The sequence below is a fragment of the Mizuhopecten yessoensis genome, unplaced genomic scaffold (assembly GCF_002113885.1).
Source record: "Mizuhopecten yessoensis strain PY_sf001 unplaced genomic scaffold, ASM211388v2 scaffold1883, whole genome shotgun sequence".
NCBI lineage: Eukaryota > Metazoa > Mollusca > Bivalvia > Pectinida > Pectinidae > Mizuhopecten > Mizuhopecten yessoensis.
Genome location: NW_018404269.1, coordinates 265,785 through 293,554, shown reverse-complemented (window position 1 = coordinate 293,554; position 27,770 = coordinate 265,785). Strand labels below are relative to the sequence as shown.

The 27,770-nt window shown below is 35.9% G+C and overlaps 1 protein-coding gene across 4 annotated transcripts in view; it reads right to left on the bottom strand.

Moving 5' to 3' along the window:
- Nucleotides 1–526: 526 nt before the first annotated feature.
- The window catches only part of LOC110441840 (LIM/homeobox protein Lhx3-like), a 63,472-nt gene continuing 36,228 nt past the window's right edge, over nt 527–27,770 (bottom strand). For 2 of the 4 annotated variants that reach the window (XM_021485132.1, XM_021485110.1), the window contains exons 2-5: nt 18,223–18,397; nt 6,659–6,861; nt 2,741–3,064; nt 527–2,452 (exon numbers count right to left, since the gene is read on the bottom strand). In XM_021485132.1, coding sequence (XP_021340807.1) covers nt 2,091–2,452; nt 2,741–3,064; nt 6,659–6,861; nt 18,223–18,397 — 1,064 coding nt within the window. In that variant the 3' untranslated portion in view covers nt 527–2,090. The remainder of the gene's footprint in view (nt 2,453–2,740; nt 3,065–6,658; nt 6,862–18,222; nt 18,398–27,770) is intronic. The other 2 variants (XM_021485124.1, XM_021485118.1) reach the window with 2 other exon arrangements.

Genomic DNA, 27,770 nt, shown 5'->3' with positions numbered 1-27,770 from the left:
AACAGCTAATGAAAATACAAAACATAACAGAGAAAATGAATAAATTAAATAAACAAACATTGAGCAGATAACACAAATAAACGACAGTTTCTTTCACATAAACATATATGACTAGATGTCCACACGGCCATAACAATGTTCTGCATAAATGCATTGCACACTTGTCCTCTATCGTTACTTAGATATAAAATATCGAACCTAGATATCTCAAGAACACATACACAATGTACCATCTTTAAGATTGCTTGATTGAGTACATTACTGTGTTGCAATTAAAACCACCTTTAAGCAACCTTTCATTTCGTGTGTGTGTACAGAAGATTATAAGTAAATCTTCACACAAAAAATTATAATAAAAAATACAGTATTTAAAATATAAAACACTTCAATATATTACTACGACTCTTTCATAAAAACAATTTAAAACCACTTTGATTAATTTATTTTTGAGTATGATATAATATGCACAGCTTGTTCGTAAAGCCGGCAAGTACCCATGGAGGTAAATTCTAGTCATTTTCTGCTTAATTAAATTATTGCGAGTAAATACACAGGTTAGTTCTAGCGAATATATACGCAGGTAAATTCTAGCGGGAAACTGCACAGGTAAGTTCTAGAGATTCTACGAAGATATTCTGGTGAGTATCCAAGAAGGTAAATTATGGTGAGTATCTACGCAGGTAAGTTCTAGCGAGTATCTACGCAGGTAAATTCGGGCGAGTATCTACACAGGTGAATTCTGGCGTATATCTCCGCGGATCAATCATAGCGAGTATCTGCACAGGTAAACCTTAGCGAATATCTACATAGGTAAGTTCTCGCGGAATTAACTACATAGGTGAGTTCTCGCGGAATTAACTACAGAGGTAAATTCTATCAGGTACCAACAACGGTAATCTCACATTCGGCGTAACAATAAATAAATAAATAAATACGGAAGGAGTGCTACCTCAAACAAATACATTTGCAGAATTTTTAACAGTGAGCTAAAAAATTGTTTCATTCAGTTTTTAAATAGGTTTCCTATCTTTACTTTTATATTCAACAATTTTGCATCTTATGCTAATATCTGTTAAATAGTTTGTTCTTGAAAACCGATACATTTGCTCTCTATAAGTATCATTTATATCGTGCAGTGACAAATAAATCCAAGATATCCATGTATAGGAAATATGCAGTGCAGTACAAAAGTACCAAAAATGTATTTGGTCTTTCAATTAACCAATTCATTATGACGAATGAAATATAGTTCTCATGTTGATATGAGTGTTTAGTTATGCATGTCAGGACGACACTTTAATATACATATAATGGTTTGTAAATATGACTCAAGAAATAAAACAGATGATTGAGCAGAGGGAGAAAATGAAAAAATAAAGAAGTGAAAACAGCACATGTCTTAGTATCCTTATATACGAAAATATGTATCCATCTAGCATACACTACCTCAATAATATATACTTATATAATTTGTCCATACATTATATATATATATAAACTCTGATGTTCTCATCTGATGAGAGGGAAAACTCAAAACACACACATTTTTCCAGTCTTTTGCTCTGCATGAGAGTGATATCTACCTGTTCCTGCCCCCTCGTTGGAGACATACGTGTTCTTACTCATGTCGATCAATGTTTGAGACTCACTAAGTTAAACTTCCAGTATGACACCATTTCCTTTTCCTTACAATAAGTATGATAATCATGAGGCATTGCCCTACTGATATAATATACAAACGATAAGAATTAGCAACAACTCCTTCAGAAGCATGGGTCGTACTTTAACGGTAGTTGCATTTTCATCTTATCTTAGGATAGGCGTTCCTTTCTGTTGCATATCATTTCATCCGTCCCGCGTCCTTATGGAATTCCGGTTCGTACAACACCAGCACTGATCTTTTAGTTTTTGCAAATAGGAAACCGATTTATCGGTTTAACTTGTACGTCGGGAATTCATTATTTCTCATGCTCCATGTAAATTCCAATATAAGACACCGCTGTTCCTTTCAACTTATCACTGAGAATAACACTGGTCATTTTTGAGATTGTAAATGATAATATATATTTTTTTGATATCGAGGCTGTCTGTCAGTATACCTCCACATGACTGTGACTCGTCACCACCGGATAATCTGTGTATCCTTGAGAGTTTTCGTTTATGTCGGGAGAAATCATCCTCAGCACGTTGGGTCCACCGTGCATTTGAATGGGTTCCATCGGCATCATATGTGAGTTAGACAGTGGTATATTTGGTGAGTGACGACCGAGGTAGCTAGCATTGGGCGGAATGTTGGTACTAAATTGGGTCCAGGATTCCATGGGTGGAGTCCCTGACGGTCCAACGGGCACCTGCCCGATACTGGGCTCACGATCGAGTGGTTGGCCTGAGCTGAACATGTCTTCTGAAAGTCGTCCTGACGATACAGGCCCATCCAGGTCATCTAGGTCATCTGTAAACATAACCCACATTACATTACAGAAATGTAAAACGTAAATGCTGTTTCTCATATAATAGTTCATTAGTTTATGCCGATTTTGGAAAAGAAATGTAAATAGCTTGGAGCTCTTGTTATTTTTAATAAGATCGTCTTCTATTTGTCGTAAAAACTAGGCAATACATTGCGATGCTGACTAGAAAGAGGAGGTAACAATCAGCTTTGGTTTCAGTTTATATGCATGCACCAACGCTACTTAAAGAATGAAAAGAGAGAGTAATATTGTATAACAAAGTCACTGACACTCACTATATCCGTCGAGCTGTCCATCGTCTGACATATTGTCCGCACTCTGTGAACTGTCTGCGTCTCCTGAACGTTTCAACTGCCGGAAGTAAGGGCTCCATCTGTTCCGTCCTGCGTCCTTCTTCAAGCGTTTTTCTTTAGCTCGGCGGTTTTGGAACCAAACTTGTACCACACGCATGTCCAGTCCGGTCTCGGCGCTGAGCTGTTCCCGCACGTGTCTTGCAGGTTTCGGACTTTCGTTATAAGCGGTCTTCAGGGCTTCCAATTGCTTTGCCGTGATGGTCGTTCGCGGACGTTTATTAGCAGCATCTAGGTCTATTTCTACAAAAACATGAAAGTCTTGGTTCAGGGTAATGATAAAGAAATATAGAAAAAATGTAGATGTAAGATAAAACGTAGGAATGAACCACTTTGTTTCATCTGTCACATTACAACTCCAAATATTTAATCGACAATATCGAATTGACCAGAAAATTACCAACAATTACAGTACTGCAACATACTAAATACAGAGATTTGCTTAATATTTGCTTACAAATACTACTGAAGGATATGTATTTAGCTTTGTTCATGTCACGGAATCAAATGATTAGAAATCGTTTGAATCCCAAAAATAGATAAACGTTTCATTATATATTCCATAGGATTTAAAGTAACAGCCTGCCATAACATTGCAAATAAATTTTACATTTTGCAAAATAAAAATTTGCATTCCCTCAAACAAGAACAATAACGCTGATTCAACATTAAACAACATGCCACTAAACGAATTAAAGGACAATATCGGTTTGGAAAGGCAACTAAAGAATCTGAAGAGACATCAAAACAAGCAGGAAAGACCAATTGTCCTGAACTTCCACGGGATTAAAAATATGTTTCCTGCACCATCTGAGAAAGTATGTACATTGTGTAGGTAACCAATGGTAACCAACGATACAGTGAAAACCACTGAAATCTTACAAGTGAGTATTAGATCACGACAACGATCATGAAATGTTTTTTAACGCAGATTGAAGCCCCTTATGATTAAATAAAATGGTAGTCAACACAGCTCATCTATCCAGAAATCATGGTACTTGTACCAAAATCTGGAGTAGCTTTTAAAATGGGACATATGAACTCCGTAAGTATGAAGCCTTGTTTGTTTTAACTTAGGAAGCTAAGTCGAGAAACACGTGATACACTTTGTATCGTCCTTTAATATTTTTGAAGCGAAGATGAATTAGATGCTCAAGCAGGACTTCATTAGCGATATATCTTAATGTAAAAAAAGTATCAGACAAGTATCGATCCCTATTTTTTTTTATTATTTATATAACTTCAGCTTTTTCAAACTACTTAATTGTTCTTAGTATACCTCAATATTTTCAGTAGCAATGCTCTTTACTTTTTGTTTACTTGAAGCAAACATGATAGAAACATTAAAAATGAAAAGCATTCTAAAAATGACATTTCAAGTATCAATGTGCATCTTCTTATGATTGCAACAATATAAAAGAGTAGGTTCGCTTTAGGTTGTAACGTTAGATCACATCAAATGACTTTCGTGTGCATATTAAACCCGGGCCTGTTCATAACCTGATATGCATTTACGTCAAGGAGATACCATCTTTAAACAATCAAACACGTTTATAAAAAGGTAAAAGCGCAATAAGTACTGTTATATTGTTTTATAAATCAAACAATGAAGATGTTTGTAGTATCGCGTTTAAATTTATCTCCCATAACGTTTAAGAGAGGTAGATATCCCATTTCTGAAGTATATGTACAGTGTAATACATTTTTCATGAGGATGAAAACATGGTTTAATACCTAACGAGACACGATGTAAGCATTTTGCGTTTACCTGGCAGAAGCTGAGATAAAACCGGAGCTATAAAGCCAAGCAAGGCATAAGCCATATACATCATTTGATAATCATTTTATATGATTCCGTCGACAGTTGGACTATATTGATGTGTCAGAAAACCTCTGAAATAATGGTTCGTTGATGTTACCTATAAGGGTAATATATCTTTAACACAGCTGTGCTGGATAGATATACTAACGCATTGATATTCGTACGCCAACAGAACACCTGCCTAGCATGGAGATGATGCTGTACGGGTATGCCCGATTCTACCTCACCAGAATACATCTCATCTTGTCGATTCCATTACAATGCCAGCGAACGTGGAAGAAAAAGCAGATTTGCAGAATACGTAAGCGCATTACACTAAGAACATTAAATTGGCGTTTGAGAGCTGGTGGAATCGTAGATAGAAGTTTTATTGTTAGTGTAGGGAAATATCATGACGATTCTCCATCAATAACTCTTCTCTCCTGGTGAAATATGAAACTTTGCCGGTGCAGCTGTACGTTATCTTCTGTTCTAGCTCCTTATCACCGCCAAAGCACGCGCGCAGTTCCGTGGCCTCGTCGCGTGTTCCAGGTAAAATAACGAGATTTTTTTGGATAATTCATTTCACCTGATGTCGCATAGAATCGTCTTTATAGAACGCCTTGATCGTAAATATATCAGCGGCGAGATAGTAGTAGACAGCCATTCGATATCACTCTCAGTTCCGCGGGGTCTCGCAAATCATCACTGTGATCTCGGCCTCCTCACGACAGGGAGCAAGGATAAGAATAAAGGACCTGATGCTGAGGGACAAGATGCAATGATCAAACGTTATTCTACGTCTCCAACTAAAACACGTCGAAGTTGTTCGCGTCATGAACTGCTATTATTTATTTTTATTATTATAGGCTTACACTTTCACGTTGCACATTCGTATGGTTATAATGTTTGCTGTTTTCAAGTTTTCATGACTCATATCACAAGTTATTCTATATGTAGTACAGATTAATTTACTTAGTGTAGTAAGGATACTATATACTAACATAGTAAGGATGTGATAATCTGGTATACCATGAGCAAAACGAAGCCGTGAATTAACTGCTGGTCGTACGTAGGATAAGAATCTGAGGTCAATCCGTTCACTTCGGTATTAACGCCCGACTAAATTATGGGATAGGGAAGCCATATTTTCAATGTTGCGTCTACTGATTAATTAATAAGCTTAGAGGTTTAGCCTGAAGACGGCCAGTACTTAGGTAGGGATTCTCTTAGTTGAGTGTAACCCTGTAATGGGATCAATGTTGGACAGACTGTCACAAAGGGCGCAGCTTTCACTAATTAGTGACTGGCAATTACTGGGCAGACGTCGCTAGTCGGGGGCTACCCTTGACTGGGAACCTGTCATCAGACAGGGGCTAGGCTCTTTAGACCTTGGTAGTCAACAGGATAGCTTATACTGAGGAGCTGTTAGTAAACAGTAGGTATTTACTTGGAAGACTTGTACGAGCCAGAGTGGTCGTCTATAAAAAAATACCCATCAATAAAAGTCTTCTCTTTACTGGGAAGACTTATAAGTAAGGAGCTTGTCTAGATCGGACAGCCATCACAAATCAGTGGCTAGTATCTACTGGAAAACCATCAATAGCTAGCGTATCGATTATGCATGGTAGATTTTTAATGCTGCAACAAGACAATCATCTTTAGCCAATATTTAGCTTCGCAGGTAGATATAAACACATAAACGCAAGTTTCCTCATTTTCCTTAGAAGTTATAGCCCTTATTTGGTTAAAAAAGAAGGTAGTTACTAAATGTCAGTAAGGTATGAATGGTATTTGTTCTTTCTGTATTTTTCTGTTTTTCAATATACTTTCGTGAAAAAATTGATATATTAGTAAAGACTGGTTTCACGTCTGGTTCATTGACGGGGTTCTTGATTTTTCCTTGTTGTTTTGATTTCTCAATTCCTGCTGTTGCTTTTTGAGTATTTACGTTTAGATCCAATTTAGCCCTTGTGTTGACGTTTTTGTAAAACAATTTCAGTTAGATTTTAAATTTAATCGGGACAATAGGTTACCTCTAGCTTTGGCCGCCTCGTAGTCGGGTTTACAGACAAGTTTGCGGTCTTCCATAAGGTAGAATTCGTCCCCTGTGTTAAGTTGTCGACTACACATAAGACAGGCGAAACACTCGAGGTGATAAACGTTATCCTGCGCCCGCCGAACCACCTCCGTCGGCGGGATCCCTTTCTCGCATCCCGCACATTTCGTACCAAACCGCCTGGAAAAAGAAAATAATCAAAACGTAAATAACACATGGGAAAGAGAAAAATTATATTATTAATTAATGAATTAGTTATAACATCATGATTGATTGATTTTCAATCTGATATGGAATTCTATACTGTTAAACGGGAAATGTTTTCGTCAGTTCAATTTACGCCTTTTTCGCCTTCTTGAATAGGGGACGAATATTTCATTACAGCGAGCATTATTAAAGAACATAATTAACATAATAATTCAATGTGAAAAGCGAAAGTAACACTGGACGAAAATATATTTCATGGGAGAAGGGCGAGAAGTTGAATGGGCGAAATATTTCCCTTACACAGTATTGATACAAGTATGGCCGGACAAAGTTGACCACCTGATCGTCACTTCTTCGATATAGATCGGTCAGACTACAAAAAGGTGAGGTCATTCACAAAAAACAGAATGTTTGGAATCACCAAGTGTATCGGAATGAGTCAGACAACAAAAAGATGATGTCATTCTTACTGAGTAAAAATGTAGGAATCAACAAAAATGCCGTACAACATTAGATGATTTGATCTGTATATGTATTGCTTCGAGTACCTGTTTACATAAAACCACCATGTCAAATAAACTTTTAACACATATTTCATACAAACGGTTTTATTATTTCCCTGTTAGTAGGCGTTACGATAAAGAGACAGATAGACTCTTTTTTGTTGTTGTTTTGTTTTGCTTTAAAGTCTTTTAAGAACATAAAACTAGTGGAATTACCAAAAAACATGCAGACATTTAGTCAAAAAATAGACATATGTACGTGCTGCTACTTCCTCCTAACGTTATTACCGACCAACATGTACCCAAGAAGACCGCGATGTTGATAAGTATTCGGTGACGATTCAGAAAGGAACATAAATACAATTTAGGATATAAACAGCTCGTTCACAGCACAGTATTGAAAGTTAAATGTGGCGGTATGTTGTGGGTTTAATTTCACAGACCGTCTGGTGACCATACTTTGTAGGAGTTACGCGTCTAATCTTGCTCACGATTTATTAACTGCTGGGCTTTAATCTGCAGTAACTTGTGTCTTGCGTCAGTTTACGATCGCTTCGGTTAATGAAACCCATGGAATCAAGACCATTTATACTGCAAAAAGTAGTCCCCTCGGAACTATAAAACACCGATGACTCTATGTTATCAGACCGAAAAGTTTCAATCGATTGCAATACGAATCTTTCCGCAAAACAACCTATCCTAGTGTTGTCTTTGTCATGTGGTGAATTCCTACAGAAGGTGGCGATGGGTACAGTTTATCTCTCAGCATTTTTCTTGTCTACAATTACATTTTGTATATGTCGACATCAAGTTGTGTCGTCTCAGGCAAAGAAAGGTCTGTTAGAGGGAAAACAAAGGATGACACAAGAGCAAATATCGTTTTCAATAATTTAGCATTTAAGTGAGAAAAGTTCAAGTTACTCATCCTCAAATGTTAAAAGTTCACGTTTTAAAGTGTTATGCTGTCCATTCCATTGTTAAATATTGTACTACTTAAACTACATGTTTCCAAACTAAGTTATATACATTGTATTATTGCCAGGTATCTTAGTTTTATTGTATAACACAGCATTGCATACACGTCTATAACGTTCACAGGTAAATGTACGCGGTTCAGGCAAAGGGAGATCGGCGTTCTTAAAGCTATGGGTAACATATCGTATAATATCGCTAGTTGTTTTTACATATAATATATATATATATTTATATTTAATACATTTCCAAAGTTTGTCCCCGTATTTAAAATACTTCAGACAGAAAAATGTATTCCTACTTCATACTATTCCTGTTTCTTTTTAATGATTTCAAGCTCCGAACTCCAAGAAAATGAATGTGCTGTTCATCCCGTGTTATATGCATTTCTTGCTAGCTTGTACAGTTGCATTGGGTAATACAAAGTCCCCAAGATCCGCAAAAAGGACGCAATACTTTGTACAGGGTACTGCATAATTGATGTTAAAGGTACGTCTACCGTAGACCCGGACTGTCGGCCACATCAAACACTGGCCCGCTAAAGTACACCTCGCCAAGAGACGGGGATCGATGGGCTGCCAGGTCTTACATGTAGCAATGGCCAAAAACAATTCACAACATATCTCCTTGTCAAATATCTGAGCTTAATATCACGCATATGAAAGATATACAGTGTTTTTGATAATTCCGATGAATACCTATATTCATTTTACAAGTATGACTCGGTATTCTGTATTTCATGGCTGGATACCATCTTTTTATCTAACAAGTATGGCTGAATGTCAATTTTTTCAGGGATAAACATTTTGGAATGTTCTGTTTCTGCACCAGTATAATAAACGAAAAACAATTATATAGTGGAATACAGCATGTCTTTTCTTTCCCATAGCCCTTAGGATAATTACTTGTGTATGTAGGTATTGGTATTAAGAAAATAAAACATGTAGTGTTGTCATATTGAAAGGGTTTTATTAAGACTCATCGTGGTTCGAACCTTAAGTTAAAATCAATGTTCTGTCACACTCTTCCAGGAATTTATCTATCATTATGTATCCAGTTGTAACGATAACCGATTTATAAGTTTATTTTTTACGCTTAGACATGATACAAGATGTCCACGGTAATTGACTTGAACGTTGGCGGAACAGATACGTGTCAGGTTTATCGTAATGTGTCTGAACGGCTACACTACCGTATACACCTTCTTCTTTGTTCTCTAAGACACTATACCTTGCAGACGACAGTACAAGGGCTTCACTCACAACGCCTAACTGAAACGTAGTTGTATTTCTTAACGCATTTATAGATTTATATAACTGATTGTATGTGAACATCATTTATATAATAAAACGTTCGTGCAGGTTCTACAGAGAAAATATTTGTCTGTTTTATCCCACTGTATGCTTGTATGCGTCGACGAACGTTGGACGCACAGCAGAGTCACGTGGTTCTACTCTTTCTTTCCGGTATGTTCTCACGGGCATCTCAATGTTAGCCCCTTATCAGATTTAGAATAGTTTGGCACGCTGACAGTTCCAGGTAGCAGTATTTTGAATGCGGTGTCACTTTAAAGGGCAACTCATCAAGTAGTGTAATATTAGTGAACACAGTCATCATGTCTTCAACTGTTGCCACATTTCCAAAACCCCCAAAAAACAAGATAATACCGAAATAAATTTCAACTGAAAAGCGATAAAACTATTTTGATTAAGACCATTGAAAATGTATAATTCCACGTGGTTCGGAAGGGTAAGCGTCTCCTGCTTTAAGGCTGACAACCTTTATATTCGAATTAAGCTATTGAGTACCAAATCAACTGTGACATGTAATAGGCATAGGAAAGGAAAGCAGGGATGTTGATACAAAGAAAAGGAAAAGTGCACGATATGAAAGTGGTAATCGTACAGCTTAGTAGTAAGCCGTTCCTGTTGATCATGTTGTAAGTAAAGATATAGAAAAGCCACTTGAGTTAAAGGTTGGAGATTTTCTTGATTTCAATCAATCAAACATTAAAACAGAGAGAAAATATTAAGCAAAGGTGTCAATGATTAAAATATATATGACTTGCTATATGAAACATGTTGTATATGTGCAACCGACCTGACACTGAACAAATAGTCATTCGCAACAGGTAAGTGTCGCTGTTTATTTTTAAGCTGCGCCTTCTTGAATCTGATTGATTTAAACGCGGTCATAAACTGGACCACGCCAGTTTTCAGTAGGCACTTTAAATTTCCCCGCGGGAAAAAGGATAGAAAAACTCATGTACACAATTGATGAGTCCATAACATATGATATTTCATCATAACCAAGCAGATTTATGATGCTATAACTTACGTTACATTGTACTTGTATTATATTTTCAATGTGATATTTCTGTTATATGCAACTAGAACATCTGAATTGCGTCAAAAACGGAAATCAACAAAGCTGTCTTCTTCACAAGTTGCCCTGTTCTCAATATCTATGCATGAGATTTATACTGAAATGGAATACTTAATAGAAACGTGAACATGGAGTGCAGTTTTAAGTTGTTTAACCATTGTTGATAAAATACCAAAACCGAAGGAATTCGGCATTGACAATTTGCTTTTAGTACGCTTAAAGATAAGCATTGTTGCTGAGAAGGGTTAGTGAGTGTTCATTCATTGTGATTCAGAGTAAGGTAGGTTGATTTTAGTTTGATAGGGTCGGGGAGAGGGTCGGCTCTTAGTCCGCACAGACCACACCTATCTACACCATCTACAAGATCAATACACTATTCAACGGAACGAAAAATCAAACATTCGATCTTTGATTGCTGAGGCCGTTAATGTCAAGAATGTTATCTCTTTTTGCGATTGACATGGCGTCCGTATGTAGCCTGCATCCGCTAACACGGAGCTTTATAGTTTGTGTTTTACTCGGGAAAGGTCAGAATGAGTAATGTTTTATGACGTGTAGCTTGTTGATTTATGACCTCTGGTGTGTGAATGATTGGCCGGTAGGTATTTTTTTCTTCTATGAGAAGTGTTTCTTTCGTATTCAGTAACGAATACCTTATTCAGATTTTTTTTAAATGGAAAAAAGACTCATATGTAAGATAACGAAAAGACGCATATGAATAACATAACTATTTCAATGTATTATCTCCGACATCAGTTGTGCGCTAAAACCTGCTAACAGGATTCAGTTCGGGATCACCAGACATGTGTTGACATTCTATATAAGTACCATATGCGACGGAGGCTTCAGTCGTCAATGTCGGTGAAGGTGAAACATACTAGATATATAAAAAGCTTTACTGGACGCGAGAGTATGTCACTGCGAGACTGGGGTAGACATTAGAATATATCACATAAAACAGTGTGTTTATTTATTCTGTCTGTACTGAAATAAACTATGCTGCTGTTATTTCCCAAACTATTCTGCTGCTATTTCAAAATTACTCAATACAAAATTCGTACATTGTACTGACAAAAAGGTTAAGTTGCACGGATATAGGTTAACCGTGCAGTATAACTTGTATTGCACAATCACATGACCATTGTTTGCAATGTTATGTGACAGTTCTAAAAACATATATATATTCAAGCTTCTAATTGTCAACGACTGCGTGATTATTTACCTGTCGTCTGTACGTCTAAATGATATGGCGATATTTCTCATTTACTGATACTCATTAGGAAAAATTCTTAACATAATATTTCAATCAATATTCACAGGAACAGGTCTAAAACTGTACAGCAGTTATATTTTGCTTGTATTGTTATTTTCGCTATATTCGCAAATTTAACTATGATCCGCGAATTCTTAAACACCATCGAAACATCTAAGAACATCTCTGACGTCATGGAGGGGTAACACTACCGTAGAACTCATATCGTTACCCGATGAAAATTATACGCAACATCGTTACATATATTTAAAAGTTCGATTACAGTGACGAAAAGTGAATAACTGTCACTTAAAGAAAAACAACATTAAAATGGCAGAGGCATATCTATCCGAAGTACTTAATCTGAATTTGAAAAGCCCCCTTTTACTGCAAATTGGAAATCAGTAAATAAAAGTAAAATATATAAAACGTTTAATTGATGTTAATTTTAACATTATACCACAAAACACTTATTTAATGCTGATTAAATTGAAAAAATAATAATTGTAACTATGAGTGATACAACACGTTAAACTCCGTCGTTGTTAGCAGGCCTGTAACTTCCTTGTGATAACATGCAGTTTTATAGTTTTACAGTTTTATAAGCATGTACAATTTTCTAATACGACGACTATCGTATCACCCTTCATCTTGGCTAGAAAGATTTTAATGGTCGGTTTAGTGATTTATTTATATGAATTCAGTTCATCATTTTTGTCGTTTACATCTGACAGACACGTGAGTTCTCTTCAATTTCATTTCATTCATGTTTCAAACGTCGTTTTATAAAAAATAAAAATATCCATGACTGTTACAGTGCATCTGACTAAGGGCCCTAGACAAAAATAGTTCTTTCTTTTGAATCGCATGCCGGTTAAATTCAAAACTAAGAGGGTTTTTTTATGATTCTTTTACCGTTTTATTTGAAAATAAATCTCTGTATGATCATATTGCATCTGTGCAATCGAGACATATTTAAAAATAGAGTATTATCTTCGAGAGAATGCCATTCAAGTTTAAGAAGATAATATTCATAATTCTTTTGATCCTTTAGAAGGGTAGGCTTGAGTGTTCATCTCGATTGCCTTTATACCAGAAGGTGTATTTAGGGTTCTTTTGGTGATTAACTACTCTTGACCTCTGACCCCTGCATTAAGTGCACGTGACAGATGGGGATGGGTATTAAACAAACGTTTATGGTCTTCCAATGAACAGTGCGTTTGTGCGTTGTGAGGCTTCTGTGTGGAGAGGCGGACCCTCTTAGGCTTCACCCAGGGTCGCACAGTCTACTCAAGTGTCTCGCTGTCATGAAACTCATCGATGAGCTTATGAATATATCACATTTAATTTTAAAAGTAAAAGTTTAGCTTGCCTGTTACAAAGTTTGTATCTACGTTGTTTTTAATCAAAACATTGGTTCAAACATGTGAAATATTCTATTTTAATAAACTCGACCCAATTATGATGCGTTTACTGCAGATTAAGTTAACTTGCTTCGTCCCAATTCTCATCATGCAGTATTCCAGGCCAACACGGTTTTGATAGATTGTTCTGAAGTGATTTGTCCCGTCCCAAGTATCACGAAATACTCCGACATTTGGCGAGGTAGTGAGCTCGCCGACTGTAACAATGGACAATCGACAGCCTTTACAACCAACACCGTTATGAATATTGAAATCTCTTCAAGCGCAACCGCTGAATAAAGAGTCGGCTTCTTAGCAGGTTGTGCACCATATTCCATCCATATTTATCAATTTTCCTAAACAATGAGTCGACAATAAAAGGCATCCCATTGACAGAGGACGCCGAGTTATGTACAAGATTGATGCCCCCGCTCGGTAGCACGATTTGTTTACGTACGTGCGGTCGCGTGCATGAGCTCGATTTCCTACGAGATTAATACCATAGAAATTCATCAAAGGCAATGACCAGAATGAATTCTTGTGTTTTTTGTAGCATTTACGCATCTGTCAGCCCGAGTTCGTCCATTGATAAACTCGAGTTAACACAGGCGTATAATTCTTAAGATACGAGCGCGGTGATGGATTACCTCCTGTGATAAGGTTACCTACCCTAGTTCTATTTGTTTATGGAAATATTACAACGGGTACACGAGAAGATTGTCTGTGCTGCACATTTAGTATGCGAGTTGTGTTTGCTACTCGGCTAGGGAGGTACACGTACATAAACATTGAAACGAAAACTATGGCGTGATAGAACAATAAATATCACATTATTTTAAAAAGTGACAAATGCAAACTGACTTATTCCTACCCACACTTGGATCCTTTGTTTTGTTTTGACTTATTGCTTTTATTCAGATCAATATTTTCATCATTAAAAGTTGTTCGGGTTTAATATTTTATCACAAAGTTTACCGTTAAAACCCGCCTTATATTTATTTTGTTTTGTTTTCATAACATCAAACGTTAACTTTATACCCTTTGTTAAAAAATACACCATTACTTTTTTAAATATCCAAATGCTGTTTGTATTATGTTCAAATTAAGTTCAACTAAAATCAGAAGAGAAGTAGAAAGGAAATTCTGACTTCAAAATAATGTTATTTTTTAAATTCATCACATTTGACCAATATGGAATATGACATGTTTTCATTTAACAAAATGATATCTTAACTGCAATGAAAATAAAAACAAAAACAATTAGTGAAGATCAATCTATAATATTGATCCTGACGTCATAAAAACAAGGGTGATTATGACGTCCAAACAAATATACCGAAAAAACGTAATAATTTTGACGAGTAACCGCACTTTACTATCTTGTAGCGTTTCGGAAATTGTTTTTGTAGCGTTTCGGAATATATTTTTTTGATATATATTTAATGTTTTTTCGTAATCAAAGGGACCGAACTTTTTAATCAACCCATTGATGAATACTCACAAAAAGTATATTTAATCAACACCTCTGCTTTGTTTTGAGCTAAAAAGCGAGGGCAATAGTGGTATAATACAAATAAAAACAGTCAATAAAATAGAACTTTCCGAGATATTTGAATTCATGACCATCCCTTCTCGTAAGTTTATGGAAAGAAATAATTATCTTGCGAAATCTGGGTGTTTCATTATATAGGACACGGCATTTACTTTATCACAGTGGCTGGTTTACGTCCATTAAAAAAACGGCAGATTACCAACTACCTTACTGCTGTGATACATGTCATTTGAAATGATATATACGTTTCATATCGAATACAAAAAGGTAGCATCTATTATTTGGTATTTGGATCTCATAAAGATAGTTGAATTCGGTGGAACAGTACATTGTTTTGGTATGCGATCATTATCATATAACTTGTAGGTTGTATTGGTTAAAAACATATTTTTTGTTCTGAAGGTTACATGTCACCTTACCAGTGGGTACCTACGCCTACTTCACAAGATATTTCTACAATGAAGACACGTGCAATAGTAGCTTATGAACGATTACTTGGACATTTGTTTGGTATTTAAAAAGGTGTAACTGTAATGATAATTTGGAATAATCAGATATTTACACTTAATTGATTTAAGATTTTTACGATTTTTGTAAGATTGTTCTCACATTTTAGAATGTGAAAGTAACAGATAACCTTAATGTCATTTTCAACCTGAATATATTTTATCGATAATAAAATTGTTAATTTTCTAATTAAATCGTAGCTCAACAGGTAGGTCCATTTTGGAAATACGATTGATCGTGTACAGATTTTGACACATTTGTCAATAATAAATATCATAATTGTGAAATTTGTCCCAAGTAAACAAAATATCAGTCAGGATCTAATATCAGATAATAATCGCCCCAATAAATCTCACAATTCGAGCTTGTTCGAACGTGTTATTTTCATAGCAATTACATGTATCTTCCTCTGTCAACCACAGAGCCCTTAAACTTCCTTCACTACATCATATGCCCCGTGTCTAAATAAATGAACAAAACACCTATGTACATGTATATATCTACTAAAAGGCAATCAAAGGGTACATACTTCAGAAAGGACTCTTACTTCAGAATAAGAGAAAATAACGGAAGCTACATAGGACACTTGCTCCAGAATAAGAGAAAATAACGACAGTTTCATAGGACACTTAATTAAAAATAAGAAAAAATAACGACAACTTCATAGGACACTTACTTCAAAATAAGAGAAAATAACGACATCTTCCTAGGACACTTACTTCAAAATAAGAGAAAATAACGACATCTACAAATGACTCTTACTTCAGGATAAGAGAAAATAACGACATCTACTCGTGATGACTATGCTATTTCTGACTACCCACGCGAAAAAAACCTTGGACTCTTGTTTAAGAATAAGAGTAAATAGCGATTGTTGCATAAGACACTCTTACTTCCGAATAAGGGTAGACTAAATAGGGCGCTTACTTCAGAATAAGAGTAGACTACATAGAACGATTACTTCATAATAAGAATAGACTAAGAAGTGCTCTTACCTAAGAATAAGGGTAGACTTAATAGGGCGCTTACTTCAGAATAAGAGTAGACTTACATAGGGCGCTTACTTCAGAATAATATTAGACTTACATAGGGCGCTTACTTCAGAATAAGAGTAGACTAAATAGGGCGCTTACTTCAGAATAAGAGTAGACTAAATAGGGCGCTTACTTCAGAATAAGAGTAGACTTACATAGGGCGCTTACTTCAGAATAAGAGTAGACTTACATAGGGCGCTTACTTCAGAATAAGAGTAGACTTACATAGGGCGCTTACTTCAGAATAAGAGTAGACTTACATAGGGCGCTTACTTCAGAATAAGAGTAGACTTACATAGGGCGCTTACTTCAGAATAAGAGTAGACTTACATAGGGCGCTTACTTCAGAATAAGAGTAGACTTACATAGGGCGCTTACTTCAGAATAAGAGTAGACTTACATAGGGCGCTTACTTCAGAATAAGAGTAGACTTACATAGGGCGCTTACTTCAGAATAAGAGTAGACTTACATAGGGCGCTTACTTCAGAATAAGAGTAGACTTACATAGGGCGCTTACTTCAGAATAAGAGTAGACTTACATAGGGCGCTTACTTCAGAATAAGAGTAGACTTACATAGGGCGCTTACTTCAGAATAAGAGTAGACTTACATAGGGCGCTTACTTCAGAATAAGAGTAGACTTACATAGGGCGCTTACTTCAGAATAAGAGTAGACTTACATAGGGCGCTTACTTCAGAATAAGAGTAGACTAAATAGGGCGCTTACTTTAGAATAGGAGTAGACTAAATTGGGCGCTTACTTCAGAATAAGAGTAGACTAAATAGGGCGCTTACTTCAGAATGATAGTAAATTACGGCCGTCACATACGACTCTTACTTCAAAATAAGAGTAGAGTACATAGGACGCTTAAATATATTTTAGAAACGACTTAACAGGTCGATGCCGATCTGTCTCAATCAAGGTGGCAAATTTGCATATTTTCTTTTGATGTGAACATAATGAGTACGCACGCGTAATTAGCGCGTGATACCCGTTTACGATAAACAGCTCCTTTGTATATACATGATATGTACGAATGTCACAAAACTAATAACAATCAACTGCTGCTGTTACGGGTACGACTGTTGCATTCAATAATGATACTTGATGATTGCACCTGTCGTACAAAAAATATCTGAAATTAGTGTTTTTTTAATAGAAGTGTAAAATTATATGCATTGCTTATATAATCGTTAATCCAGCAATGCATTTACAGGATTTGAAATTCATTTTCAGTGATACCTTTAAATGATAAACACACACCTGTATGTAGGTCTGTTACATCAAGGTTTAATTATATATGTTGATTACTCTTATCTTACAAAAATGATCTAAAATATAGTTTTTAAATATAGTTGTGAAAAATAATATTCATTGCCTGTATTATCGTTGATCAAAGTAAGGGTCAAAAGGCCATTCCTAGGTATTAAAATGCATTTCCGTTTCACTGTACCTGTATGCTCCATTTTGATAAATTTGATCGCCGTCGAACAGCTGTGTAGCTTCACAAATAACTGATGTTTGATAAGAAAAATATGACACAAATTAACGTATATCAGTGTTAGGTATGCTAATGTCATTAGTGCTTGTAAACTAGTAGATCAGTTTGTATTGGGGGCCTGTAACTAAGTTCGTAAACTATATGTACCGTTACGACAGGGATATCAACATAATTACACTCTGATGTCGTGGTAATGGGTCTAGTACCGATGCAAACTCACTCACCGGAAGAAATCGTCCTTACAGTACACTTTTTCACCCTTGGAGAAACATTTATCACTTAGTTGACTGTGGCAGTCCGAACATTGCAAACATTTCGAGTGCCACGACCTGTCGAGCACCTTCAGGATGAAGCGGTCGAGGATAGGTTCGCCGCACCCCGCACACTTCGGTATGGCTGCTGGAAGATAGAAAACACAATCCGATGTACTGACATCTGTAGATTTCTGTTAAATACGATACTAAATACACATCCATACATATTTATTATTATATTGAATCTTTTCGTGATGACTATGCTATTTCTGACTACCCACGCGCACGATTCCCGACAACAATAACAAAAGATATATGCTCCTTATATGATAAATCTTTGTAGGCATGCGACTTCCCAGTAAGTGTCTGTTCTGGATATACCTCCGAGAAAGTAGGTGTTGTGGTTATTAATTATATATGGTGCCTACCGTATTATAAACTCACTTATCCGCTAATCTTCCCTTGAACATTCATTATAGTTTAGAGTAGATGCTGAATTTCATTTCACACGTTCATACCAATGATGCTTGGTAGATTGAAAATAATTTTGTTTCATAAACGGTCTCACTTGTTTTAATATAGTACACGTAAATTGTGTGTCTTGTTGTTCACACATAGAACACCGATGTGCATGCAAAGTCTATAGTCTAAATGTATAAAGGTATAAACTGTAGAACGAGCATTTTGTTATTTAAATAAGCATGCTTTATAATTGTTCTATAGTGTAATTATTCAAATATTAGAGATATTATTATAAATATTGAAAGTAATTTTATCAAAATATTATAACTTTTAATATAAATATTGAAAGCCTTAATTAAGCATAGTCTGGTGTTTATGCACATATGTACAGGTATGTGATAAAAACTGAATAATTAAGAAATTATGTCTCGAAAAAAGAGAGAATAAGAGAAATAATGTACAAAAAATATTTTTATCATGTCAAGGTTTGTGCCAGTCATGAAACCAGCAGTACGGCTATTTGCTGAATGTGCCCACCTATCAATTACCACTTGAAATGAATTAGCATCTGATCATGGCATTTATTAATATGATGGAGTTTGGAATTAAGGACTATATTATTTCCCATGCGTACTGGGGGTCAATTGATAACTTCCAGTTACTTGTTTAATTGAAATTTATATTCTTTTAAATTTTCATAAAATGCAATGACTATATATGAAATCGCAACGTGGAATTACAAATAAAAAGGGCCATAATCCATCACCACGAAATCAAGCTACCTCCCCTACTCTCGGCATGATCCAGTTTGGTGAAACATTTATCGAACGACACATTATTTTGACACCATAAAGGAGAGAAAAAAAAGAAGTTTGAAGAAGAAAATGAATAATAATGGTTGTAATTAGCACCACCCGTATGGCTCTTCGGGGTTTGTCAGCTGATTTCACCATAAAAGGGGAAACAACCAATTACAACATATTGTTGAACACCAATTACACGCATGCGTAATGACGTTGTATTGTTTTCTCTAACTCAAGTCGCGTAAATGCATTCTAATAGACTTACACAATCTCCAAAGACCTCTAACTGGGAACCAAGGTCAGCAGGTTATAAAAGTTTTGTAATGAGATTGCGGCAGATGCTAATTCCCGCCACTCCAAAAAACATGTTAAACTTTCTACGGGAGGGATGTATTGTGAATAGTATAAACGTGCTTATAGATATTGCTAATCGCAAGTTAGTGTTCCTATTAAAACCCCGTTTTCTGCATGAAATATCTGTCATGTGCACGTGCGACAACATTTATGTCCCAATTCCTTCACACATCTGACAAAATTAAAAAAATACGTACGTACATTTGATCATTAATTTTATCTGCATTGACAGTCCTTCTAAAATATAGCAACGCCATTCACAAGTCCCCGGACACAGTAATAGAACTACTCAAACAACGCGCACATTACTTTTAATTTATCTAGAAATACATTTTCCCTTAGAAGTTGTTCCCTGCTAATTTCGTCACAAATTAGCACTTACGGTATATGTAAGATCGTTAATCTAGCTCACACATAACAAACGCTGTACATAGAGTTTATTTTTTAAACGTATACACATTTTCGAGTTTCATTTTCAGTCGACATAGAGTTTATTTTTTAAACGTATACATTTTCGAGTTTCATTTTCAGTCGACTGTCAGTCCGTCCTGATCTACATGTTCAACTCTAAAACTCTGCTGTAATGAGAGCGAAATTATTTATCTCCTCCTAAAGCTTCCAGGGGGATGTGGATGACAGTGCCAAACACCTCCCCGCGACTAATCTGATTAAACAGACAGGGCGAAGACAGGGATGCAAAATTTCGAACTCATTTTGACGAAAATGTTAATGTAACTCAAACACTATACAGTAAGACAAGCAAGAGATGAAGGCCCCAAATCAGATCAATATGCCGAGTGGGGAGGATGATTTGATTAGTAACTGCAGGCCTATGCGAGGGAGCTGCCGATGCTGAAACGTCCATCAGACTGATTCAATTAAAGCCGCTCTCCTTTCTCACCAATCATACCAAGATGCCAGTGCTGCCGAAACTGCCTACCGTAATCTGACAAATTTAACGCTCAGGCTCACTCTTAAGGTTCTTTAATTCAATTTTATATCACTTCGACTTTGAAACATTACAATAAGATGGTCGAGGATATTCGCAAACTCCGGCATGAAAGCGGGTGTTTTGAAAAACTGTATATGTAATCGTGTCGGACGCTTGCCATGTTACTTGCATGTGGCTTATTCAGTTTATACAGAATTCAGACATGCCAATGTTATAACGTTGTCGCATTGATCATTACCCCTCTTCTCCAATACTGGTGTCGATGCAGTTACTCTAAGCATTGGCATCTTAATATCAATTACCAGCGTTATTCCCTTTCGTGAAATTCAATAATGCTATTTTGTATATTTTTTCTCGTTGAGTTCGCTTATCTATACCTTCATTTTCCAGTTCATTTCAACAGTATCACGTTTTTACCTTTGTATTTAGTTGATATCTACAACAAACTTATAAAATGTTTGACACCCCTACAACTAACCAGGAACTAGAGTTCCGTTTTGCTAGCTAAGGGTAGACGGGCAGATATATATCCAGCACTACCTATCGTTACGTCATTGCTGATCATAAACTCAGTTTTTCACATTTTACCTTTTATTTATACGCTGTTTTTCTCTCTGTTTTCTGCGTTGCTTTAAAAGGAAATCACAGTGGCAGATATAGATAGGATAGGCAATACATCCTAAATCGACTGGTATGTTATTTCCTAGTTTTATCAGTAATTATTGTGTAATTGATTTGCATGTTGATAATGGATCGCCAACACCTTTCTCAAATACAGTGGGTTGGGATGAAAAGTATACTTTGTGTGAGTTGCATAGAAATGGGTTAAAGATATTTTTTATGCATTTATAAGATAGCACACACGAAACACAAACATTTGCTACAAATATTTGTAACTCTAAGACAATAAATATGACTTCGGTGTCAAAAGGTGTACCGAAGTCTGTTGATTCTTCTACAGCTAGTTTACTTCCGGGTGTCACCTCGCACAGCTTTTACCAAGAACTGTCTTTTAGCTTTCTATGTCCTTAATCCGTAAAGACGTTATCAGATACAAACAAGCTTTGCAAATAATTAGCACGTGCAGATGATGTCAACTGGTTTCTACGTGTGATATTCGAGATCTTTGTGTCAAATCAATGTTTGGATCATTTTTATGTATTATAGAAAAAAATACATTTGTTATATCGTCATATATGATGTAAGAAGGTGCAAATGTAATATTCAATTTAAGCTTTATAGTGTGATATAAGATGTTTTTGTTTCATTTCATATTTTTTGACTGTGTATGAAATATTTATCATGGTGAACTCATATAAACTAATGTTTTAACATGTGGGCATTTATAATGAGTAATGTGTCAACTTTTGGGAATTTGATAGGGTTAATGTGTCAACTTTGGGGTATTTGATAGGGTTAATGTGTCAACTTGAGACATTTGATAGGTATACCGGTTAAAGCATCAACTTGAAACGGTGGATAGGGTTAATGTGTCAATTTGAGACGTTTGATAGAGTAAATGTGTCAACTGAAGACATTTGATAGAGTCAATGTGTCAACTTGAGACATTTGATAAAGTTAATGTGTTATTTTGAGACATTTGATAAAGTAAATGTGTCAACTTGAGACATTTGATAGAGCTTATGTGTTAACTTGAGACATTTGATAGAGCTAATGTGTTAACTTGAGACGTTTGATAGAGCTAATGTGTTAACATGAGACGCTTGATAGAGTTTATGTGTTAATTTGAGACATTTGTTAGAGTCTAAGAAATATCCTCAGATTCACACATTAACGGTAAATGTGTCAACATGTGGACATTTATTACAAGTAATGTGTTAACAGGTAGACAGTCGTTAGGGATAATGTGTCAACCTGTTGATATTTGTTATTGTTGTTGTGTCAAACTAAGCATATGATGATGAGTAATGTGTCAACTGTGGAGATTCATTATGACTAATGAGTCAACATGTAGAAATTTATTGCAATGCATTTGTTAAAATTAACTATTGTTATCATAAATGTGTTAACATGTTGACATTAGTTATGAATAATTTGTTAACATGTGGATATCGATTGTCAAACAACATGCAAATACGGTCAAACCATAAACAGAGGACTGCAGGCTGTTATCTCGCGAAGATCTCGTGAGATAACGACTTGGGGGAGAAGTCATTGTATGTCAATTTAGGGAGCATATGTTATCTCCATGCATCAGTGCTCTCGTGGACGACTCGGGCTAGATCCATACTACAACAACGTTATATCTCACATAAGCATCTCCTATAAAATTCACCATTAAAAATGTTCAAGTCAGAGAGCGGATATGCAGTTATGGTAGTGTGTATGCGGTGCGCTAGTTTGGGAGTGAGGGAGAAAAAAATACTGCAAGATAATGGACCCAACTCGACGTTCGTCGATGAGGACAAAACATAATTGTCAAATACATTTCTTATCCTTTCTGATCTCCGAAAGTAAGCCACAATACAGTCACCCATCTCGTGAAATGCTCTAGCCGATATAACAGTGTTACCGTGTATATATTACATCACTCTACCAAAAATCAACGACATACAGCTGGTCAGAAGTATGTTTGCTGCATATAGGAAGATGTAATAGAGGCTGTTTTTAACCTAGACTTATATAATTATTATCTATTGTTTTAAGTGTGAAGTTTCAGATATGTAAAACTTACAAAACGCAAGAGAATAAATCGTTGGACCAGTAATGCAAGATTTATTGTTAAATTTGTGGATTTTTGTAGTTTGATGATTTTGATGCAAAAATTGACCAATCACGCATATTGTACCTAAACCGTGTAATATATATTGATAAACCCAAACCCAAAATAATACATCTATATAATGGGTCATGTGTGTCCTTATATTGCGTCACGCTGTGATCGATTTTGGTTGTGATTTCAGAATGTGGACGTATCTCAAGGGGCATCAACTCTGTTTACGGGGGTTTCGGCGATATCTATACGGATATTACGTAATTTTGAGGAGAAAGTAAACATTGGTCAATCAAAAGTTACACTTATATATCCGTCAATGTTTATGAGTGTGAGACTATGGTAAAATCCACGCGGGCGTTGATGTCAGAATATCGCTGATAAGACTCAGATGGTAACAAACAAATAGACAGAAATCTAATTTCCAAAGAATTTAATACACAGTGCAAAAACCACGTTTGTTAAAGCTTTCAACAGTTAAACATAAAATAGCATGTACATTTAACTTTAGATATAGATTTGCAACAGATTTAGGTTCGTTTTTGATTGCCTTCGAACCAAGGGTTTTCTTTGTAACTACATGTATTCTCTCTAAACATGGACTGATACACAAGTCCTCTGAGTTGAAGAAATTATAAATCTAGTTGGTGAAAGTGAAACAATAATGGAAATGCGTGGTCTCACACTGTACTAAATAAATTCATATAATTTGAGTTACATATACATATATGGTTTGTCGATTTAGTTCGGTCTCCATTGGGCGGAGTAAGGAGCCTCGATCTGGACAAATTCCAACAATGTTGAGCACTGTTTCCTCTATATATGAATTATGCAAAGCATTGTGGGTAACTGTTTAACGCCTTGGCAGCCCCGTTTATTTACCGTAAATAATGTACTGTCCTGTGGGTGCATTAGGGAAAAGTAACATCGAGTTACGTCACTTTCGCTTTCGCTGAAATGATAATAGGATTGTTTGGGTGTAGTAACAGTTCGCGAAGGACTGTTATGTTCTTTGCCAAATCATTGCTGATTCAGTAGAATATATGTATTCTCATGTCTACTTTCACATTTAAAAGACCGAAATAAACGAGTTTAAAACTGAACTGTACCATTACAGTGCAAGCCTTCCCAAATATCATGATCTAGCGCTAATTTTCCAAATCTAGGTCGGAAAGGAGCTCGGGATTTTGTTTGCTTGTGTAAGGTTTTGCGGTCTCGCAACAGCGTCAGGTCATATACGGAGACGAAGATCTCCGTATTAACTTTAAAGAAAGAAGCGGAATAACTAAACAGCATCACATTATTTTGCTTGTCCAAATATCATATGTTTTTGTTATACTCACTCTTGGACATAAGAAATAAGGATCAAGTTAGCACATTCTCAAGCCTAGGTTTTAAGATCTACCTTTAACTTAATTCAATTGCCCAACATAAGAGTTTCCATTGAAAAGCATTACTTAAGTTAAATATTTTTTTAACATAATGTTTATCCTGAATATCAATGATAATTTCAAATAAGATAAAAAATAAATAAATAAATAAATAAGGAAATTTAATGGATTTCATAACATGGCATTTTCGTGAAACTGAGCCCAGTATAACTGACTTTTACGTGACAAGGCACATGTCCTCCGAATTGACACATAAAAACATTAGAATAAAAATGAAAATTATATTTGTTTAAGAAAAAACAATTGTTCTATATCAATTTACATCGGGTTAACAGAAAGGAAGATTTATATAACAATTAAATGTTTCAAGGACAGGCATTCTTCCAGGTAAAGCGACAGTCATTTTGCTTCGAAATACCATCACGACAGATATGCGGGTAGCAAATACAATGGACCAACCCGTGTACCTCATTTCTCATTATGTAAATATAATAATGCCTGCATGCTTTTTATAAGGATAACCTAAATTGAGTACAATACATAGGCTTACTCTTCACCGAAAACCCCCCGATGTATGCATATCAAAACTAATTGTAATAAATATATGCATAATATATTGAATTGAACAAATAAAGAATAATAAATAAAAACAAAAAATAATTTTCTTCACTATTAAATCATCAACGTAGTTTCATTCTCAGTTTTGGAGAATTAGATTAACTTATTTAAAAAAAAAAAAAATGTTTTGTTTCTCGTTTTACACTCAATCAATGTTTCTGACAAAAGATGTGTATTTTTATGTCCATTTTATGCAAAACAAAAAATGCAAATTTAGTTTTGGAAATGATATTGTTCCATTACATTGGCTTCATACTTGTCATAACTCTTAGGAAAGTTATGGTGCAACTACAATTCTTAATAACTATAATTTTGATTCTTCATTTTCCGAAATATCAGGCATGTGTTCCAATAGTTGTCTGCACCAGGATACAACAAAGGGAACTCCAGGAACTGGATATTTATTGCTCGGGTACATATGTCGTGGATGCTGGGTTAAACAGTTACTTTTATTCATGGCCTCACAGAAACACGAAACGGAGACACAAAAAAAGACATAGAAGTTCGTCATAGAGAATGGCGCTCGGCTCCGCCTTGTGTAACTGATACTCGCTGTCGATAGCGCTACTCAACAGATGGCCCAGCCTCGGCGCTCGCTCGCCAGTGTAAGTTTCACCGTTACGAACCTTCCGGCTATCCCGTCTATTAAAAAGACACAGAATCACAACATATCAAGTCTTCATGATTTTTATATGAATGATAAATCGAAAATCAATAAAAAGATCAGACGGACATATGTGTGTTCAGCGAAAGAGCGACCGAGCATGAATCTTACTTTGTGATGTTCTGATATTGACAACCACGCCTAGATAAGCTTAATGTTGCTCCGAGTTCATACACAAATACACACCTACATATGTGGCCAATTCATCGGTATACCCGAAAAGGTATTGTATTGACAAATTGGATGATGTTCAGATTCTCGTAATATTAAAATCAACGTTTTGTATTTTACTTATTAAATCTCTGCATTGATATAATTTTTTAACGGCCATACGTTTGTCACATAAGCCCACACGTATACCAACACATATACTCAGACAGGTTCCAAATCGCAGAACGTGTGTAAAGACATTTGAGGTATCGTGTTTTAGCATACTGGTACCCGTTACCCGCATCCGTAAACAGTCTTATCTCTATAGCTAAGTTATGTGACGGCACACCATTCATTAAAAGAATAAATCGTTTTGACAACTTAGAACGCAGCCTAAGTATGATGAACCGATTGAGCATGTTCATAATACTTCCGTTGCGTCAAACTGAATGGACCGGCAGGTCGAACGGCCACACTCTTTCCAATCAAATCTGTCGAATCATTAGTTCTCGACAAACCGGAAGTGTTTATACAATTACTTGATATAACACATTAGATGTGTTCGAATGTCACTAGATAGCCATTCGGAAGTGTTTCCCAGGATTGTCCGGCGTGTAATTGAAAAGGACATGAAGTTGTCAGCACATTGTCGTGACAATAGACTTTGAGTGGATCTAGCCTGATAATGTCGGTATAACTTGATCGGATTAAAACAGTTATATTTAATGATACTCGAATCTTAATATTGTTAAATAGAAGCGCAATTACCTCATCGACTCATTTGAGCAGAATCTAAAATCCTATATTTAACATTTTAATAAAGCTGAGTAATTCAGTATTGCAATTTTTTATTCTAAATATTACAATTTCTATATCTATATGTTATACTCATCAGAGACCAACATGGTGCGGAGAGAAGACTGCATTTATAATAAGACTTTAAAGACCCGCTACTCACTGAGTGTCCTGATATTTTTTCAGAGATATTATATTGTGTTAGAATGTAAATATTAGAATACCAGCTGACCAGTGTTATATGGCTGGACGCATCCTACTCTCCGAATACTACAGTGCAGCGAATGCGTGACGTCCCTATTTAACATTGGTCAATTTTAAACGTTGACCAGACATACCCGGCCAGGTGCGGTCATTATGGCCAACAAAGCCTCGTCTTAAAGGTGAGAGATCATGCATTGTTGACCACTACAGCCAGTGGTCAGCGATCAAGGATCCCCAGGGGCCAAACAGGTCACACGGGGCCGCCCTTAAATTAGGGGTAACATTACCGTGCCCATTGAAGCGCTGACGTCCAATTGTCGGGCTTAGTGACATGGGGAGGGGGAGGTGTGCGCCGAATGTCATTAACACCCTGTCAAATTTCGCCATATGT